The following is a 22,355-nucleotide window of genomic DNA, read 5'->3' as shown; positions in this document are numbered from 1 at the left end:
GGATGACTACCCCTATATAACACCCCTCTCTTGGAATCCCCCTGACCCCACTGAGCCAAGAAGTAGTTCTGTTTTGCAAGTTAAAAGGTTTATTTGAGAATTTAAACAATATATATATATATCACACTTTATAATAAAATAATAATTGAATATCACACTTAATCTGAGCAGTAATCAATAATGGGTAGTCTGGCACTAGCACACTTCTTTATAATCAATGATGAGTGGTTATAGGATGGATAAGATAGCAACAATACTTTTATGGTTTCAAATGGATGCAAGGTGGAATGAAAATGCAGTACAGAAAATAACTTGATAGGGTTTCAGCAAAAGACAATGTAATCACTTTCTTGGACAATTCACCCCCCAGCAGCTTATACAACAGATAGGAGTTTTGAAACACAGGCAAAATGCTTTGAATATGGTGACAATACAGTGAGAAATATGCTGAAAATGCTTTTAATTCCCTTCAGGAGGTTCAGGGTGAGTGAGAGACACCAGGGATGAGTTCAGGCTCACTTTAGCAATGATTCAGAAATGGTGATTAAGAGGCAAACGAATTTTTAGCAAGGAAAGAGATGACTGCTGATGGTTACACGTGGCTGGATTTTTAACCAAATCGCAAATCGCGGTAAAATTCGCGAATGCGTGAATCACGATTACGGCAAAAGTATAAGGAGTAGCAAGTCGGTTCTAGGTTTGTTGAAAAGCTAAGATTCTAAGCTTTCAGAGCAAGTTTCCAGCCCAAACGGTTACGGAGTTATGAACGATTTTGTGAAGGTTGTTTTTCGGATTTGAAATTTTAAAAGTTCAAAGCGACAGGTTACAGCTTGCAGCTAGAAAATGACAGGTGACAGCTTTGCAAATGACAGGTGACAGTTAGGAGGCAGTTCTGGTTAGATTAAAATAGATTGAATTATATTATTTTAACTAAGAGATTGGTTCTGCACAGTTCTGCTAGGTACTCACAATATATTTTGAAATAGGCCTCCCCACGGATCTGGTCAGGTTTTGGACTGGACTCCGGTTCTGGTCTCGGCACTTCACAGTGATCTGGGTCAGCTCTCTGGTTCTGCTAACAGCGGTCTGGGTCACTCTGGATCTCTGGCCTCTGGTTCTGGATACTGCTCTGCTTTCTCTGGGTACAGCACTGCTTCTGGATCTTTCTGCACAGCTTTCTCTGGACCCAGCGCTGATCTGCACGGCTCCTGGATGCTGCTACCGCTGTTAGGTTTGCTGGATGCTGAGGCCTACTGGGAAGAGTTCTCAGTTTGTGGGTTTAGGCCCTTGCTTTGAGTTCTGAATCAAGTTCTTTGGAGTTTTAAAGTCTAAGTGTTGAATCTGGTATCTTCTGGATGTTGTATGGTCCGGCAGAGCGCGTTGCAGCAACTGGATTTGAATCTCCTCTCTAGCTTCCAGTGGCTCTTTTTATGTCTTTTGAAAGTGGGTGTGTGTGCAGCATCACTAGCCAGCCCCTCTCTCAACTGCCCATTGGTCAAGCTTTCCTTTCTCTCTTGATTGGGGAAAAGAAGTGGAGTGTCAGAGCGATGTCATTATATGGCCTGCAGAAAGGACACTCCCCTGTCAAATTGCACACAAATCTATATTTGATCAAAAAGACATATTTCATAGATACACAGTGGTTTGAAATTACATGCACCCATCAAATATCACATGAGGTATACTCCGTTCAAACTCTGCTCTTCCTAAGAGCTCGCATTCAGAAATGGCAACATTTTGCGTTTTTTAACTGGTTTTGCAATATTGGTTTTTCATTAAAAATTATACACATATACACGTCCTGTCCATACATACTCCAGTAAATTCCCATGTCTCTAGCTTAAACACAGAGTCTGTAGTATCAATAAATAGCGGGGTTTTGCCCCAGAACATCACACAAATTGGATTTTGGGCTTGAATCGAAGGTACATTTTTTAAATTAAGGCTCTCAAAGTTATACATTCCTGTCATTTGATTACAAAGAGTTATCAGTATTTTTTATAACAAATTACTCATGTTCTTTTGGAAGAATTATTCTTTATTTATTTTTTTAATTTATATATTTTGCTTTCAATTCAGTTCTCAGAGTGTTGGAGTCCGCCTCCAAGACTTGGGTGAGTCAGTGATCACATGTGACTTCTGGCAGGCAGGCCTTTGTTGACAGGAAACAGTCAAAATCAACATATTATATTCAAGTGCGAGAGCCTATTGTGTGGTCTCCAGGAGGCTTCCAGCCAGTCTGCCTTCTATCAATGAAGAGGTCATGTGAGATTCTAACTCCTGGTGTGAATCTCTGGAGGTGAGAGGTTTCCCAGCCTTTGGCCTGTTAATTAAATCAGATTGTCTTCTGGGAACAGCATGTGGTTAAGATTTTAATTAACTCCCAGCCTTTGATGTAAAGGCCTCTCCTGCAAATCCTGACATGCAGTTTCCCTGTCAAAGTTTAGACCGCTAGCGCCGCCCTCAGTCAAAAGCGGGTACTGCATGCAATTTTTTTGGATCAGTCTTGAATTCAAGCATTTCAAACAAGAGATATACATGGAAGTATATTGTCCAGGTTCAACAAATGGCATTGGTGTAGTTCTGCAGTAAAATAATTTTGTGCCCATAAATTAGCCATGTTTGACCTGAAGAAGACGAATTCCCACCAGTTATGGGTTGCTTTTGGCAATCAGCATTGCCCCTTTTACAATGGTTTTAGGCTCTGTGCCCTTCTGTGCACACAACATAGGCAGAAATGGGTGGCAGCCTATTCTTCATGCATTTCCCTGTGCATTTTCTGGGAAGTTCTGGCCATCATGATGTTTTCCATGCCAGTACTGCACAGTTTTTGTGGTAGGGCTCGGATGCATGGGTAAAAACATCCCACAGAACCACTAACCTGTCAGATGCCACTCACATGCATTACCTGACTGTGCCACAGAGACCGGTTGGAAGACCTTAAACAGCAAATCCTGTAACCTCAATCAGAGCAAAAGCTTGTTTTTTATTGACATTATCCACATCAAACTGCACCATTTATATGCATGAGCAGTACTGGAAATACTGTGGGGTGGGAGGGGGGTGATGAGTTAGGGAGGATATGTGCGGGGGTTGCAGTGAGGGGTAGTCCTTCTTCCATGTAATTGGACATCCCGGTTTTTCATCTGGACAATCTGATCACTCTAGAGCAGTGGCCTTCAAACTGGGGGGCTGGCCCTTCCTAAGGGGGGCTGAAGTATGAGGGGGACAGACTCTTTGAAAAGCGATTAAGATAACTGTTTTTAATATAAACATGGATTAAGGTGACTGCTTTTAATATAAAATATATAAGCAGCAGAAAGTCTGCCTATATTTAAAGAGCCTGGGGCCTCCTTATGGGTCCCTTAGAGGGAGCCAACCCCACGGCTGGGCGGCCCAGAAACCATTTTTTTACTCAAGAGTGGAGGGGGAGGAGGGGAGCTTGGTATGAACAAGTTAACATACCACTGCCCTAGAGGGTGAGAGCAGGAAGGAGCACCCCTTGAGAAAAGCGGAACGTCATGAGCACTTTCAGAGACACAAGAATCAGAACTTTTGATCAGGGGTAGGAAAAAGCTGATTTAATCCACGTGTAACGCGATGTCTTCTCTCTGAGCCTTTTCTTATGGGCGTTGCAAGGGTATTTCCTCGTTTATTTCTATGGCATGGACAGGTGTGTATAGAGTTATGGTATGTGCAGAAGCATATTGCATTCTCCAGGAATTGGCAAATGTGTCACAGCATTCCATGCTCGTGGGGTGTGGGTGGAATGTCCCTCTGTGTTTTTCTGCTGACTGAGGCGCTAAGCATTCTACCCTCGTGTTTACATCTTTACTCAGGCGACTGTGCGAGTTGGGACAGCATACCGGAAGGGGAGGGCTCAACAGATTGCAGCTCTTGCCGTAGGCCACGGGCGCAGTGATGCCCGCAGAGGCGCCGGCGCAGTGCAGCCTTTCAGGCCCGGCCTGTCTCCTCGCTGAGCTGGGCTGGCAAGCACGTGCCGCACCTGTGCAGGGGAAGGGAGCCGGGCGCCTCGCTGTCTCGCAGATGCTTTCAGAGGCGATGAGGGCTGATTGAGGGGCGTCTCGGTTTCCCAGCACCGCGACAAGAGCTGCCAGGCCTGCATCAATAATACATGCCCACCTGACCCCAGGCAAGGATAGCTTTGCTTGCTCCAGTTAAATAAAGACTCTCTGCAGCGCTGTGCAAATGTGCATTCTCCAAAATACGCAGAGACCTTCATTCAGTCCGGGTATGCAGTGCATGGCTTTCTGTGTGGCTCAAAAAATAAAATATTCCCGAACTCCTACACAGGTTTAGAAAAAAAAAGTCCTACAACGTTTGTCTTCTGTTGCTTTCATCAACATAGGCTCACATTTGGAGCATATTCTGGCCTGTCAGGTTTAGAATGGCCTTCAGCATTTAAGAGGTTGGGCGCAAAGGATTTTATTAAATAAACAGAACATCAGGTTTCTTTGATAGGGCCGGCCGGAGGCACAGGTGTGCAGTTCACCTGGAGGATGCATGACAGCCCTCTGTGTAAAGATTACGCTGAAAGCCATCTTGCGTACGGCAATAGCAAGCCCAGGAACACAATAAGGGCTAAAAAGCCATTCACAAGCCCAGCAGGTGGCCCAAACTCTCGATACTGGGAATAAACATGCTCCTATTGCTGTTTGCTTCCAGTCTGATTCTCTTCACACGACTCGCCAAAATAGGTCCAATCTCATCTCAAAGGGGTCTTCCTCAGCGGCCCCTGCCACTGGTCATCCACTTCCAGGGGACATGTCTGAAAGTTTCCCGTCCCAAGGGGCCATTTTGCATTTCAAAATGCAAAGTAGGTATATCTCTTAACTGTGCCTGTTGTACCATTATGACTGTGTTGGTTCCTGGCTTGCAGCAGTGTGAGGGCCTAGTGGGCATTTTAGCCTCTACTCGTCCTTGTACTTCTGCAAGGCAGAATCGAGTTTGTCACACCCTTAATGAACAATCACAGGTAATTTATATATTATTTAGAGTCATGGCCAACTCAACAAACCCTTTCATAGAGTAGCAATTCTCTCCTAATGTTAATGTTAAAGGATATTTGTACCGTGCACTATCACCACCGGAGTGGTCCCCTGGCGCTCCTAATGTACTGTTCTTCACCATGCGAGGAACATGGAAACCCTGGAGGGAAACATCCACCCTTAATCCTATTCTTTGACCAGAAGGTTTCAGTGTATATGTAAACCCAGCCTCCAGCTAGTATTTGGGGTCCTCGACTATTGCCTAGTGTCAAGTCATTTGCCCAATGCACACACTCAATTAGGCTGCACCAAGCGTTCTCCAGTCCCACAGAATGGAATGGTCAAGTCCCTTCATAGTTCCCTTATATGATATGATAGGTTATTTAAAATGCAGTTAATACCCAGAGGTTTCTAAGCGCAGACCCGGGGATTGAACCTATGTTGCTCTGGATCGTCTGGCTTCCAAGGTGAGCACATTGCCCCTGAGCTATCCTCCCAAGCCAATATAATAAGCACACAGCTAACCAATGAGTAATGGTGCTCAACCCAAGATAACCAGTGGACTCGGGTTCCTGAAGTGGAAGTACCTGGAATAGCACAATCTCTCACACTGAGAAAAAGAGCGCACCCCATCAGCCACAGGAATTGAGATAGTACAGAGCGATAGGCCAGAACGGCTCTTACCCGGACGAAGATGAGGGCGTTGGTATCCCCAACTTTGTACTTCCCCTCCGAGACCTTTATCATTGGAAACTGAGAAGGGCAGGAGCAGCGGCCCAGAATCTCACGCACCTGCAGGAAGAAATGAGAGAATTACATTAGAGATGGCGGGAATAGTGTTATTTAGCAGTCTCACAGAGTTATGTTTCTAGTAGAGGTGAGGCGACAGGAAGGTGCAGGCATGTTCTTCTAAATGGGTGGTTCTGTGCTGATAGTAACAGCAATGTGCAATACGCCTGTGTATGTGTGTGGGTACAGGAGTCAGGGTGCATCTGTCTGTCTATAGCAGTGTGGATGATACCTCTGTGTGTAAGACCTCCTCTATGTGTGAAGAGCAGTACTAAGGGTACTGCATTTAAAGCCCACGCTTAAGATGTAGACAAAACTCCATAAGAGCCTACACCCCCATGATATACATGATACCCAATATAAGGCTACACACCCTATACAGCACCACACACTCATGTGCATGTACCGGCCCTGTGGCTACAACATCCAACCTTTACGATATAGAAAATGTTTCTCTTGCCTCGGGACCTAGACCAGCCAACCCCCAACGATGTACATACGGCTTCATCTAAGGCTATGACGTTGTTGTACCCTAGTGAGGTACACAAACCTTCATTCAGAACCTCATCATTCCTGGCACTCCGTCTGAGGCTCCCACCCTCCTGATGTGTACCCTGATGCCTGTGGGCTATCGGTGCGTTATAAATAAATAAATAACATGCACATACGTCTCCCATCTGATATCAAAGCATCTCGCCCTCATCATGTACATGAGAGTCAATGCAAGGCAACAACACCTAACCTTTATGTTATACTTGGGAATATATATAATATATATAATGCTATATACCCTCATGATGTGTATATATAAGCTGAGTGTCCGTCCGAGGATACAATCTCCAACCCTCAAAATGTTTATGAATCCCCATCAGAGCTGCTATAGCAGAAACACACAGTGTGTCACCAGTAGCATGCTATTGGGGGACATAAAGGTGACTTTAGCGACTTCAATTTAAGCGTTAACATTTATTTTTTCAATAGATCTTTATACTTTTTAAAGCATTGTTAATCAACTGCTGTAGTTCTAACTGTAATGGCAAGCAAAGTACATTTGTACTTGTTTAATTGATGTATGATTTCTTGAGGCATAGGGCCTCATTACACGGATGGCGGTAAGGATTTACGGGTACCGGTAAAATACCAGTACCGGTAAATCCTTACCGCCTTACTACGAGGTCCCTTTGCGGGTTGGGGGATTTAATGCCTGCTTTTTGCAGGCGTTAAAAACCAACCCGCAAAGGGACCCAGGGAGCTAATTAGGGTACCGCAATTTGCGGTACCGTAATTAGCGCCTTCCCCATTCCCATTGAGCCCTATGGGGCAAAAATGGGAATGGGGAAGGGCAATGGTGGAAGGGGGAATTACCGCCCCGCCAACCTTGGAATGGGGTGGTAATTCCCCTTTCCGCCAAGGCGGTGCCTGTATTTTACCGGCATGAACCATGGCGCTAATAGCTAATAGCGCCATGGTTCTCCGTCATCCGTGTAATGAGGCCCATAGTGTGGCTTGTATGCAATGCATCCGCTCTAACTTTAGCATTCACCGACCGGAATCATTGTTTGGTCACGCTAAATCATTGTTTTATTTGAACCTGTCTTAAAATACTGATGACACCTCCTACTGGTTCTAAAATACTGCAGTTATTTTACACCTTGGAGCAGATTGGGAAAAGGAAGCCAACACATGCGCAAACTGTAGATATGTAATTTATATGCAAGTAAAATGTGCCTGGTTAACAACAGAAAATACAAGAGCACATTTATTTTATTATAGTGTGTCATCGTTTACAAAACCTTTTCACACTGACATATATGTAAGTGCAATAAAATAAAATAAAATAGAAAAGGTATCTTTTTTACTTCATTCGGGTTTATGGTCAGCATATCTGAGGTAGAATCTATGTTTGGTAACAAATTTTCACAGTCAATTCTTAAAGCCAGAAGGGGACCCGCTCACATCAATACCATCTGGTTCTGATTATCATGAGGTGTTATGATTTTTCTGTGAAATTAGATTTTTTTCCAGAGATTCTATCCTTTCAACAATATCATGCCCAATCTGTGTCTGATTACAGCTATAGACACACAGTTTGGCAATGTCAGCAATCTTCTCCAAATAAAGCCTTCAGTTTTGTTAAGGTCAATATTTGTTGCTAAACTGTTAATGTCAAGTCCATAAACAAGTACGAGCATGGCTTTGTTCTAATAAAAGCCTCTTCTGTCCCGAGACACTTGAGGCTGGAAAGCAGGGGCACCAACTTCTGGTGGAAAGCAGTATATCACCTTTATGGAGCGCACCGACAAATCTATATCATCGATGCAAGGGTGATCGGAAGTGTAGCGGAGCAGTGCCCAAGGAAAGAGAGTGGTAGCAGACAAAACCAGCACCCAGCTGACAAGATCCTTTCAACGCGCAGAGCCGCAACATTGTAAAGGCTTCATCGCATTAAGTGCATAAGATATCACACAGGGAATATTCCTGTGGTCGCATGGAATCCATATCATCTCAAGAAATGCTTTCCCCAGTGTCTGAGCAACCGCCAGATCTAACAGAAAGGGAAAGGGAACGACTGAGGTTCTGCAATCAAGTAATTGTATGTCCTGATGAAGGCCCATTAGAATACCCAATAAGATGATTGCCTGGATGTTCAAATCACGCCGAAACAACACGTGTTGATGCAATTTTATAAGAAACATCCTGTGCTAAAATAAAAAAAGTGGCTAATACGTCCACTCTTTTGTAGCTTTTGGGCAATGCTTTGAACAACCACTGTCAAATAATAAATTATGCCAACTAGACATGGTAGACATTTGCAACATCGACTCCTACTAGATGCATTAAATTGTGGCTGCCCGTGCATACCTAAATGTAATCTATGTACATTTGATCAAATTATACCCACTGCATATGAAGCACACCCAATACTAACCCCACACTACATGACTATATCCCAATGAGTTGAGGGTTTTGTCTTGTGCTATATGAGAAAAAGGAGACACTTTTTCATTTGTTTATATGTGTATGTGAATTTGGTGATTGGCATCACGTATGACATCAATTATGTATGATGAAATGTAATGAATAAAACATTTTAATAGAAAAAGATAAGCAAGGCGCTGTGCAGCATTTATTCCACATCTGCACAAACGTTAGAGGTCACATTAGGTATGGACACATGAGGGAGGGGTAGCTATATATTCTGTTCTAGTTCAATATGTATTCTCCCAATTTCAGTGGCGGCTGCTTACATAGGACGGGGGGGCGCCGCCCCACCCCCAGGAAGCACAGAGTGTTCAGAGAACAGTGTGTTAACATTCTCTGTCCTTCTGCATGCATAATATTTGAGCAGCGCTTCTGCTGCCTGTAAATCAAATTCAAAATGAATAAATAAATAAAGTCGCTCCACCCAGGCTTTCTCTGCCTTTCATGGCTGGCTGGGCCTGCTGCAGAGGGGCGCGTCCCCTTTTACGCAGCTTTTTCCACTGTAAAGTGCGTGGAGCTCGTAGCTCCATGCACTGTATGTAACCCCATGGCATTGTAGAGGCTGGCGGGGCGCAAGAGGGGTGGCCCCGCCAGCAAAAATGTGTGCGCAAACAGTGCACCTGCTGAGGACTTTGGCATAGCAACAACAAATCACTGAATGTCATTGGCTGTTTTCCAGCCAATGACATTCATGAGTGGCTGAGCGCGCAGCGTGTGGACGGAAATCCGGTTCCACCTTCTCACTTTGTGTGTGGACTCTGAGTTTTGAAGACTGACTGAAGACGACAAGCCTAGAGAACAGCAGAGCCAACTGAGCAGAGGGTCCACGTCACACGGCAGGGCCTATGGCAGCTCCAGTTACGGTAAGTGTGTGCGTGAGAAAGAGGAGACTTAACTTTGTGGTGCCCGCCCAAGCCGGCCTTCATTCCCCAGGCCATTGCTCGCAGCGATCCCAGGACCGTCCTGGGCCTCCTGGACTGGAGCCCTGTCCTGGGGAGTGAAGGGCCTAGTTCTCAAATGGATGTGTCTATAGGTCTAGGGGTAATTTCATGACTAGTAGACGCTGCAGAATCAGAGGTATGGGTAAAACACAGACATTTTTTGTAAATGCGTGACATGTCCGTGATCATAAAGGCTAGGCTAGTGGCCTGCCGTAATCGACGTTCAGGGCATTAATGGTTGCCATAATGAATTCTAGAAAGCACGTATGTTGAACATCAATTAAATCGATGTTCAACATACGTGCTTTCAAAAGTGTAATCATTTTTCATAGTTGAGGCCCTCAACGCTGCAGTAGCTGCCCGAGCAGGCCCCAGATGACCAGAAACAGTTTTAATGGGCCGGGTAATGCATCACGGTGACACACCCCCAATGAGAATGTGAGGCCAGCTGCCCAGCACTCGCTTTGTGAGGGGGCCCATGTGTACTCATGATAAGGACCACAATCGGGGTTATGAGAGCCGCCTTCAAGAGAAGAAGGGAAATGTAGGGCAAAGTGTGTTGGGCAGCTGGGACGCAGATGAAGTTGCGATATGGTGGTTACGGGATTCTTTTTCAGGTAAATCCCATCCCCTCCCGTCACGGGAGGGGATGGGATATAACGGAAAAAGAAATGGAGCGGAGTGGTTTGAAGAGCGCACACCCAATTTGATGCAGCATGGTGGGTTGGGAACCTGTTGCTGGCAATCCTTGTGCAAACTGCAGGTTACAAGTGAGAGGGGGATACAAATGTATACAGCAACAGACCATTCAGATGTCATGGGCGTTCTCTGAATCTTTAATGACGCTTTGATGTTTAGCAGGCCGGAGTGCACCTTGAATAAAAAGCGTGGCTTTATTAAGTACAGCGTTTTGCATACAGCTAAAGAGGCGGTGCACTGTGCCCTGAAACATTAAGAAGTTTGTGTTTTAGCATAAAGTGCACACATATATATGCCACATCAGTTGCTGTCACCATTTTTAATCTTAGTCTCCTTCTACTTTTTCTTTGTATTATTATTGCTATTCATATTATTGTTTCTGCCATCATTTCCTGGCACAAATGATAATAACACCATTTTTGTCATTCTATCATTGTTTTTGTATTACTATTAAGAGGAAACTAAGCGGACTGAGGAATATCGGGGTGGGGGGTTGTCTGTGCCATATGAAGGTGGTGCTGGCAGGAGTTTACAGGAATTGTGTCCTCTAATGAGGCAGACTGAAATGCACAGAGCAATCCACGAAAGGTTGCTAAAAGAACATCCAACCTCATAACAGTGTCTGTTTTATTAAAACGCTGGTTCTCCAGGTATGGTTCTCTTTAAAGGAAACAGAAGCATGATTGCATTCTAAATGTCCCATTTCTGTTATTTAGAGAGCGTTTATGTGTTTGCCCTACATTTTGAACTCAGAGGCCTTCCTGGATCAGAGATGAAGCCATCACTAACTTGTCAAAACACAGATGCAGGATACAAATAGCTGATTTGTAATTGGAGGCTTCTTCCTTTCTTCTGCTAAAGACGATGTGGGAGGGTGTGTCTGCCAGTGAAGAACATAAAGCTCTTGTTACCAGTCAGCCACATGCGAGCAGTGATGGGTAGAGAGGCCATGGTGCTGCTTTCCCAGCGGTGATCAGTCAGTAATGCATAAAGGCAGTGTTGTTCCGAGAATGCATATTGACTAGTTGTAGCCAATAATGAGGATGGGTGTATGATTCTGTACCAGTGATAGCCAGGAGGTGCCAGTGGGCAGTAATTATGGATTGGGTTAAAGATGAAACTATGTGTTTAAATCAAACCTTAAAACCTTTCACCTAGTGTAGAAACAAGTGAGCAGTGCCTGGCTCCTGTGACCTGACACCCAAAAATCTCCTGCCACAGGAATAAAATATGTTATTGCTGCTGCACAAATACGTGCTCGACCCCCGCTCTACCATGTAAGAATACTCTTTATGTTGACTTTGCTCTCAACACCAGTAAAACATACAAACAGCAAGGAACCATTTCCTTGTTTGACTGCACAAATGCCTCCAACCACCATGTAAGGAAAGTCATTATGTTGACTTTGCTCTAACTTCAGTAAAACATTCAATGCCACAGTAAGAAAACATTGGCTTGCTTAATACACAAGGGCTCCCACCTTCTCCATATCAGAACACACATCATATTGGCTTTCCCCCTTATGTGACTAAAAATGCCATGCCACAGAAAGAAAATGTCCAGTCTGCCTGCCCCATTGTGCTATTAACCCCCCACATTAAACCCTCCTTCAAGTAATAACATTCATCAAGTAGGCTTTGCACAAAATACCAGTAAAATGTGAAAGTCAACATCCATGCTCCAATGCCCCTTGCCCAGGCCACAGCCATGCATGCACACATGCATCCCCATTCACCCACCAGCCACTCACCCAGTGGCAGCAGGTGAATTTTGGAATTGAAGGGGTATAAACATTTCACACAAATATGCCAGAGGGGTAGAGCATCTCAAAGGACCCCCAAATCAACCAAAATGAGTTTTGGGGGTGTCCCCCCACTTCCCAGAGAATGTATTTTTATATTGGCTTGAAATAGTAAACGTTCTGTGAAAAATTGGGTAAAACGCCAGACAGTTTGCAATTGGTTTTGTAGGGTGACTCCAATCAGAAAATCCAATAGATGCAACTCACCATCAGGCCACAGGAGCATTTCCAATGCATTTTCATAATGCCTTTGCCTGCAATTAATGCCACTCTAAAACCTTTTTCACGCTGGCTGTGCCCATGCATGTCCATGATGGCGGCACCAATATATGCCACTATTACCATATAAGTAAATACTCCTGTTTGCTTTGCACATAATGTGAGTTATGATACTGTAAGAAAAAATGTGCAGAATGACTCTGGCAATATGTGGCAGTATTCCCACGTAAGGATATACTCCTATTGTCTTTGACATTAAAAATGCCATGCCATAATAAGAAAACATATCCAAACTGATTGCAGCAAAAGGCCCCTCTAGCCGCATAATAATATTTCTCATGCTTACTTTATCATAGATGCCCAAAACAAGAAATAGTTAGAATGGTAGCACAAAAAATACCAGTCTAGTCACGTAATAACAATCATGCTTCCTTTATCATAGATGCACAGAATAAAATGTCATGCCACAATAACAAACAGCTAGGTTGATGGCATCAAATGCCAGCCTAGCCACAAAATAACGCATCATGCTTGCTTTATCATAGATGGGCAGTAACAATGCCATGTCACAGTAATAAAATGGCTAGACTGGCTGTAATGAAATGCAAGTCTAGCCGGGTAAAAAAAACATATAATTCTTGCTTTGTCATAAATGCCCAGTATAGAATGTTGTGCAACTGTACGAAATGGCTAGACTGGCTGGCCACATAATAACACATAACATGCTTGCTTTATAAGGGATGGATGCCCATTTAAAAATGTCATAGCAGTCTACACCGCCCCTCACCCCACACCTGCCAAAATCAGCTCCTTGGCAGCCAGACCAGCACAAACACACACGTACACCCATTCACACAACATTCACTCATACCATTCACTCACTCATTCACACGCCCACCTGGCCACCCATACATTATACACTCACTCATTCATGCACACATTACATAATATATAACACACCCTTGCATAAATGTAAACATAAATGCCACATACATGCATCATAAACAAGCAGCACGCACAAGTACACTTACAACACTTTTTTTCTCACCTGCTCCAATTCCGAAGCCATCTTCCCCAAGGGACTCCTCTGCTCCGCTCCGGCAGCCAGCTTCACGCTCCAGCCTCCAACATGCCGACAGGAACCAGGAAGCAGGGAGAGCTTCCAGAGAACTTCCTGGTTTCTGTCATATGCTACGGAGGCGGAGCCGGAGTGCCTCTATTCCTGTGCTACAACCAGAATATTTCTGTCTGAAGTCAAGAGTGAATCCTTGAAATGAGGAATGGGCATTAAGCATCCAAATCTAAGAATCGTCCTCTGTGGTCAGCCGTTATAGGTATCCGAGGATAGCACAGGGGCAACATGCTGTTCTTAGAAGCAAGACCATGCAGTGCAACAGAGGTTCGTATTGTGGGGTATCAGCTGCATGCCTCTGCAGGAAATCCCACCCCTTTACTTCCTCTATATTGGAAGAATAGGATTGTGCCATGCTTGACACCAGCTGTTGTGCCAATTCCACAATGAGTATTCGAAAGAAGATATCCACTGCGAAAACCTCATCAAATGTACCCCCAAAGAGATGACAATCTGAGGGAGGAACTCCCTGGGGGTATATGAAAAAGAGTGAAAGAGAAGCCAGTGACATCACAAGAGACAAGCGTGATGCCCAGAAGATACTGGCTGAAGAAAATGCATGAATGAAACTGATAACTAAGTAAAAGAATCAAGTAACCATTTGTATGCGTAGAGAAGATTGCATGCATGTGACGCACTGCAGAAAATGCAAGCCGTTCAATAACTGTACAGATGATGTAACACAAGTAGACCAAGTGATCATAGAAGCTGGCTATACGTAGTGAATAGACTGCAGGCGAAGCAGCCATTGTATAGAAGCTGGACATCGGTGTCATGAATTTTAGTAAGCCAGGACCCATGGAAAGGGAAGGTCGAGAGCTGTGTTGCAGTAAGAATTAGCTGAAGATCATAGACAAGGATGCTGAGGCTGTTTGGCCTGGTATCAAAGCTGAAGCAGCCAAGTTCTGTTATCTATTCTTGAAGGCGGTCAACGTGAGAAGCTGAATCGTCCCTTGTTAAGGTGCAAAGAAAGAACACCAAGTGTGGCAAGTTTTATTCAATTAAGACATTTAAAAGCTGCAAAATGGGCCAAATCATGGTCTCCAGTCATGTGAGCTGGAGATGGAAATAGTGTTGAGCTTGCATTCTAGAACAACGATAGAGCGTGTTCACACCCCCTTATATTCCAAGAGACAAGAATACACTGCAAGGCCAAGTTCAAAGACAATCTTCATGGTAGAAGGCATGGGTGATGAGAGACGATGGGCTAGCTGGGTGGGAAGGTGAAGTCAAGTCCACCCCCTGGCACCTAGGTATGCGCTTATTTGCTGCTAAGTGAACCGAATGTTCCAGGCATTGCACGAGCGTGGCAACCAACTGTAGAGGGCCATATAACAAAGAACCTTATAGTTTGATAGCCAATGATATATTGTATACTTAATAAGGTTGAAGATGACATGTTTTAGAAGTAGGCCTAGGGTGTCCACCTGACAGTAGAGATCCTATCACAGTCCTACCTCTTATAGAAAGTATACTTCGATGTTCCCCTTGATCCTATCACAAGCCCACTTAGGTTTTTCTTATTTGCCACGTTATATGATGTCACTTATGACAAATGTTTTGTATAAAAAGACTGTTTTTATGTGATTTGCGCTGAGAGCTCAAGCAAACGTCTGTTGATGTCCGTTGTAACCTCCCTGTTTTAGATAATTGTTAATGAAACAGCAGACATTGCCATCTTCCTGAGTTGGTTTGTTAGTTGGTGTCAGTTATTCTGCATCCCATCGACTGCATGCACGACTACCCAAGGGCTCTAAGCTAGGAATCCTGGATCCGTGCTTAGAAACCAGACTCGGGTATGGTATTAGGCGCGTTATAAAAAAACAATTAAATAAATATATAAATAAGATCATGCCTGCTTTCCCTTAAGACGTGAGCCTATGAAATCGGCCATTCTCACACATTGCATATAGGGCAGAGCCCTCTGCATGCCGGTTTACTTATTGCATCTTATTTAGGAACAATTTCCCTATAACAACTGAGAGGAGCTCTGTCTGCCCTCCATCTCACAGTCGAGTAAGTTCAGTGCCTTGGACTCGAGTCAAAAGTTGCCTACATAATTTGGAAACCAACAGTGCCTGCAGAAATGCTAGTGTGGCCTCTTCACTTTATTGAAGCGACGATTTTTGCACCACTATATGGATTTCATTTAATCCGTTCTGCTTAGGCCATGCTAGTTGGCGACCCTCCCCCTTCAGGCCCAAGCCTGATATGTGGCAACAACAACCAGTATGGTTTTTATTTTGCCTTCCATTGCATCCTGCTTTGCTAGCTTGCAAGTCAAGGTACAATGTCGGAAACCTTGCAAACCATGCCTATTTCATTTGACCACACAGCTATGATACCCGAGCCTCTGTGCTGATTGCTAGTGGGCTGCGAAATGAGTCTGCACCTAGCAAATGTTGTCACCCAGGACCAGCAAAGGGGGAAGCGCTTGCCTCAAACTCACAGGATGGTCCCGAGCAGAAATGCTGCGCACCGGGAACAGTGGGGAAGAAATGCGGCTTATATTCTAGAAAGTAGAGCGCATGGGTGCTTAGGTCCACACTGTTGAATAACACTGCGTGTGAATAAAGTCGAAGCAGGCACACCTCCACTTACGAGCTTTCCACTCTCATCCATATCCATAACTATTTCAGAGAGACTGGAAAGTTGTATCCATTGCATGTATAAATGAAAATGCCGTGCTTGATCAAATTGGTATTTAATAAATTAATCAGTAAAATACGCTGAAGTTTGGGAATACAAACCTGGATACAGATGTTTCCTGCTGCAATTCGAATATAGCAGTTACCAGGGCAATGGCAAATAACAGACAAACACAGGAGAATTCAAGATGGCTCCCTTGCTTGTCAAAGTGTACAGTCATCCTGATCTAGGTCCCTTGACAGCAATCAGGTGGAAATTGATTCAGTAGGACAAAGAACAGAGAAAGAGGACAGAACGCGCAACAGACTTTGGCGTGCATTTAGAAAAACGACTGTGCTTTTGCAGTGGCTGACATTACTGATGATCATTGAAAACGACCCCAGTAGAGAAACCATTGATTTTTGCCTCCAGAAAATCGACGTAAATGCACGGCCAACTGCCTACCCAGCGACGTTTGGGGTCATCCGAGAGGGAGATTGTGCAGCAAATAGAGGTGAACGAACCAAAATATGCCCATGAATTTATTTTTCTATATTGGGTTGAAATCGTGCATTGTACAGCACCCGTTCTGTGAAAATTGGGTAAAAAGCCAGCCAGTTTGCTATTAGTTTTGTAGGGTAACTCCAATCCGAAAATCCAATAGATGCAACTCACCATCAGTCCCCAGGAGCATTTCTATAATGCCTTTGCCCGCAATGTATGCCATTCTGAAACCTTTTTCACAATAGCTGTGCCCTACATGTCCACGATGGCTGCACCAATATATACCAGTATTACCATATATGAAAATACTCCTGTTTGCTTTGTACATAATGCACGTTATGAGTCTATAAGAAAAAATGTCTAGGATGGCTCTGCCAATATGTGGCAGTATTCCCACGTAAGGACATACTCCTATTGTCTTTGATTTTAAAAATGATATGATATGATATGTTTATTTATATAGCGCCTATTCACAATGTGTTTCAAAGCACTTCAAAATGGTCTGGGCTGCTGGAGACCCATTCCTCATTTGAGTTTGGCTTTTAAAAAGGGAGAACAGTGAGACCAAATAAAGAAATATACAATCTTGGCTACAAAAGAGGTAGCCTTTGTACTAAACAGACTGAGTTGTTATGTGTGTAGAAGGGCTTGCCGTTCAGCAGGCACTCAATGGGTAGCACGGAGAGTCTTGTGCACTGGAGATGGGCAAAATATTTGCTGGAAAAGTGGAAATAGTGAATTCCTCTATAATCCAACTTCACTGGAAACACCATTTTGCCGTATAGTGTGCCTTATAAATAATCAATAAATACACAGGCAGGTTACATTCCAGGCATTTTCCCTGCTTCGGGTGCATGAATATTTCAGCCAATTATGAGGTTGACATTTTTCGCCCACCCCGAAGTTACCAAAATAGTCACCATCTGTTCATGGGAGTGAATCCGTCTATTTCGCCCATCTCTACTGTGCACCACACCGCCATATGACGCAGTTCATTCATCAAAATATCCCACACATTTGGGCAGTTTTCTTAAACTTAGGAAAAGACACGTGAAGTGTACATGGTAATGTTAACTGTACCAGCAATTGAGCTAACTTTGCTTTTCGTATTCCTGCTGCCAATTGTCTTGGCCTGGGCTTCAATTAAGCAAGGGTCAAGATCCAAAAGCTTGCAAAAAGTACTGGGAATCTTTAACTTTGCCAACTACATGCACATGTTCGTGGCATTCTTCAATTAGATAATTTGTATCTGACCCATGCCATGGGAGTAACATGTAAAGGCCGTGTCCAGTCTAACATCTATGTCCCATTGCGTTCTTCATGTCATAGACTTGACGTGATATGACTGGGACAGCACAGGCGGTTTAGCTCTCCCTGTTAACCTAAATTCCACCCTCTGAGTCATGAGTTCAGTTTCATGTGCAGACGGCGCTCTCCAGGGATGATGAACTCACATCTGTACGTATCTATCATCTGTCCCATCTGTTCACTCTATTCCAAGCAAAACGCATAGTTTTCTAAATGCGGCCGCTCCTTATCTCACCTAAAATAAGAGGCACACGGTCTGGTCTGTTTGATCTGCCTCGCTGTCATTTATTCATACCGTATTATCTTTCACTCATTTATATAATGATTTACACATTTTAGAAACATATTTTCTGCTCTCACGATGACTCCGCGGGCCGCATGTTTGCTATGCTAATAACGCCAACCCCAACTGGCATTACTGCTTGTGGTAATAATAATGTACCACTTTACTCCACTGAGCATAGGCAGAATTACTACATTGGGTAATTATACCCAACCATTCATGCTGCTTCAATGGAGCAATTACCAGCATGCCAAAGCAGAGAATATTTGTTTTATAGGTTATAAAACTCATAGGCCCTCATTACGACCCTGGCGGAAATCGTGGCGCAAAATGCACCATGGAGCACGGCGGAAAGCTGCCGATAGCGCCATGGGGGTTGGCGGATTTACCGCCCCATTCCGACCTTGGCGGGGCGGTAAATCCCCATTCCCCATTTTACCCTTCCCCATTCCCATTTTTGCCCCATAGGGTATAATGGGAGTGGGGAAGGCGTTAATTACGCCACCGTAAAATACGGTGGCGTAATTAACAACAAGGTCCCGTAGCGCCATGGATTTCTCCGCCCGGAAAAACCAGGCGGAAAACGCTCCATGGCGCTACGGGAACTCGTAGTAGGGCGGACGGGTCCGCCGCGAATACCGCTGGCGTAAACCCACTCCGCCAGGGTCGTAATGAGGCCCATAGTCACGAAGAGCAGTAAAGCATGCTCCACGTGAATTTATGAATACTGCTTGTTTACTTTTACCCTATGACTTATGAGGCTGTGTGTTTTTTTTATTTCCTTTCCATTTTACCTGCCATTTTACCAGGTGGTTTTTCCTGTTTTATCAGTCGTTTTTCAGTTTTCTTTGTAGCAAAATGAATCCAACAATGCTATTATTGTTTTTTCTATCCTGAAGAAGACTAGCGCTATTTGTGGAAGGACCGAAACTTTTAACTGTTTAGTTTCCTTTAGTTTTCATGTCCACAACATAGATTTCGGCCACATGGCAATGTTGTTGCTAATCTCCTGGGTCGCTCTACTCCTCAGGTGCATACTTTTGTTGCGTTACACTTGCTTGACTCTTCATCTTGTCCTATTGGATGAGTAGTTTTTGGAGGTCATGATACGGACACATGAACTGCTTAAACAAACATGGCAACTGTATTCTTTAATTGTCTTCAGTTTATTAGAACTACCTTTCTAAATCAATAAAGTACATGGGCCTGAATCCGAGAAGCATTTTATAATGGCGCAATCCCATTCGAAAAACGCTCTGTGATGTGAATCAGGCCCACTATCAACTGCACCTCCTGAGAGGTATTCTCCTTTTCCTCACCTTCCCCCAGAAACTCAATGTTTCCAGAGCTCTAGTCTTTTCAAGGCTTGACTAATGCAACATCCTCTCCCTTAATCTTCCTTCTTCCTCCGTTCGTCCCTTTAAACTAATTCAGAATAGGAGTGTGAGTATTATTTTTGACCTCAAGCCCAGCGACTGCTTCTCTCCAGCACTAATTTCTCTCCACTGGCACCCAGTTGCTGTTAGGATCAATTCAATTCAATTCAAGACCCTCTGCATCATCCACAAGGCTTTCTATGTGCCTGGGACCCCACTAATCCTTCTCTCTCCCTAAATACCTCCCTGCTAGAGCTCTTCCGTCTGCTAGCTCTAACTTCCTGGGAATCCTGCGCTTCTCTAAGCAAAGAGTGGGTGGTGGGCATTTCTCCTCTGCAGGAACCGCCCCCTGGAATGGTCTTCTTGCCCCTCTCAGGCTTGAGCCAGATCAGTGTGAAAATTCTGCAGTCAAAATGCCGAGTCCCAAAATTGCAAAGCTGATATCTCTGCATTTCAAAAATGTTGCATGCATTTTTTTTTACATGTAATGTAAATGGTGGAAACCCCCGGTAGCCCGAAGCCCATAATGCGGAACTAGGGTCGTTATGAATACCCCCGCAACTCCTGCTACCCTTGTTTGGCATTATGGAATTCGAGATATTCTACTATGCCGAATGCGCACAAAACGTGTATTCGCCACTTTCTCTCCCTGTTATTTTCTGCCACGCCCGCTTGAGCCAGATCTCCTTAAGTTCCAGAAGCTCCTGAAGACCTTCCTTTTCTCCTCCTCCTTCACTCTCCCTCTCTCCTGCTAATCCCTTCCCTCCACCTCTAAGACTGGTTTCCTGGTTCCCTCTGAGTATTGCAGGGTCCCAGGCCCTCTTTGGCCCAGTCCTACACGCCCCCTCCCCTCCTTTCTCCCTGTGCTTACCTGCTCTCCATGGCACTTCTCCTTGGGCCTCCCTGTAACACCTGCACTTCCCCCTTCCCCTTCCCTCCCACCTTAGCTCTTATCGCTCAGACTTGCTCAAACCGATTTTGGGGTGACTGGAAGAGGGGGGCGAATCCGACTTGTTGAGTTATGGCCTTGTCATTGTTTGAGGGCCTGTTTATTTGGGGGACGCTGCTGGTGCTGCATGCTCAAACATTCTTTCATCAAGAAGTGGTGGAAAGCTCCTAGTGGTGCATGGTGGTTTTTCTGGGTGCAGATTCCAAACCTGAGCTGGGTGTTGCAGTTGGTCCTCTCTTGAGCAGGTGTTTTTGTATCTGTAGAATTGTGTAGCTGAAGTGTGAGGAGGTTGAGTCGCAGAGTTCTTGGGGTGGAATCAGTGTAGTGTTGCCAGCTGGTGTTTTTATTTTTACTCTTTCAACAATTTTTACATTTTCTCTTGGGAGTGTTGTGTGAACTGGTCTTTTTGTGGCCCTTATAGTTTCGCTCTGTAGACTCAGCTCTGTTAACAGTGCACCATTTTGACTGTTCACTGGTAGTTTTGCCTCTGGATTTGCTCTTCTAGCCTTCTCTTCCTTGATTGATGTTGAAAAGGACCATCTAGCGGCTTGTCTCTCTCTCTCTCTCTGTATTCTCTCTGTATTCTCTCTGTCTCTCTCTCTCCCTCTCTACCCCTCTCTCTCAGAGGGAGGGGTTGTGGGTATGTGTGTGTGCGCGCTCATGCACACACGTGGGCGTGTGATAAGCAGGGCTCAATCATGAGGACCCCACGTTGACCTTCCTTCCTCTTCTGACAATGGCCGCCGCAGATACTGACAATGGCCGCCGCTGATACTGACAATGGCTGCCGCTGACACTGTCGCATTGATTGTTGTAATAATAGAAAGCTGTCCCTTGTCATCAATGCCCGGTCTCTTTGTCTCAGGGCGTCTACAATGTCTCTTTGGGCACACAGCCAATCCCGGCTCAGCTTTCCTGAAGATTCCGTTTCAGCATCGCATCAATCCTCAGGAAACAAAGATTTCTATCGTGTCTGATGGCTCAATGGGCTTGTGGATGGTAATAAGTTATTGGAGTGGGCAGGTGGGAGGGTGGGGGCAGGAGAAGCGGCGAGGGTGGTCATCCTGACTGCCTCTGCGGTGTGGGCTCAGACCGCACAGGCAGTCCTTTCTTCACGCAGGAGTAGGAAGGCGCTTAACGAAGGTGCAATGTTTGGGGCTGCACAGAGGAACAAGAATTAAGAACACAGATCTAGTAATCCCCTGCAGTGGGAGACTCAGAAGGAAGGCCAAGTGGTGGCAAGCTAGCCCAGGCCAGCAACTCACCCCTAGTATTAAGGGAGCAGAGGAAGTTCCATGGCAAAGAGAAGCATCACATGTGACTTCTGCACAATAAGAAAACTCACAGAAACAGGCTCAGTCTGCGCCTGGCAGAAGGAGAGATTTTCAAGAGAAAATGGCTTTGCCAGAAGACTCACACCCAGGGACGCAATTTCACCAACATGCCAGGGGTAGCGGAAGTAACATCACATGACCCTTGACCTCTGATGGCATCACAGAAAGTGATGTCATTTGACCCCACCTCGAAATGACATCATGGGAAAGCGATGGAACAAGACCTTTCACCCCTTGACTAAACAGGAAGTAGCATCACATAGCATTGTACCTAAGTGCACTTCCCAAAAATATGGTTACGATATCACTGCAATGTGATATACATTTCATACAAGAATGGATCACCATATGTATCGTTAATATCAGTGTGTATAGGCCCATATTACCAAATTACTGCGAAT

The 22,355-nt window shown here is 44.6% G+C and overlaps 1 protein-coding gene across 3 annotated transcripts in view; it reads right to left on the bottom strand.

Moving 5' to 3' along the window:
* The window catches only part of GAS2L1 (growth arrest specific 2 like 1), a 412,663-nt gene that overhangs the window by 189,806 nt on the left and 200,502 nt on the right, over window positions 1-22,355 (bottom strand). For all 3 annotated transcript variants that reach the window (XM_069619267.1, XM_069619265.1, XM_069619266.1), the window contains exon 3: window positions 5,694-5,801. In XM_069619267.1, coding sequence (XP_069475368.1) covers window positions 5,694-5,801 — 108 coding nt within the window. The remainder of the gene's footprint in view (window positions 1-5,693; window positions 5,802-22,355) is intronic.

The sequence above is a fragment of the Ambystoma mexicanum genome, chromosome 10 (assembly GCF_040938575.1).
Source record: "Ambystoma mexicanum isolate Mex_15411 chromosome 10, UKY_AmexF1_1, whole genome shotgun sequence".
NCBI lineage: Eukaryota > Metazoa > Chordata > Amphibia > Caudata > Ambystomatidae > Ambystoma > Ambystoma mexicanum.
This window is presented reverse-complemented; position numbering and strand designations above follow the sequence as displayed.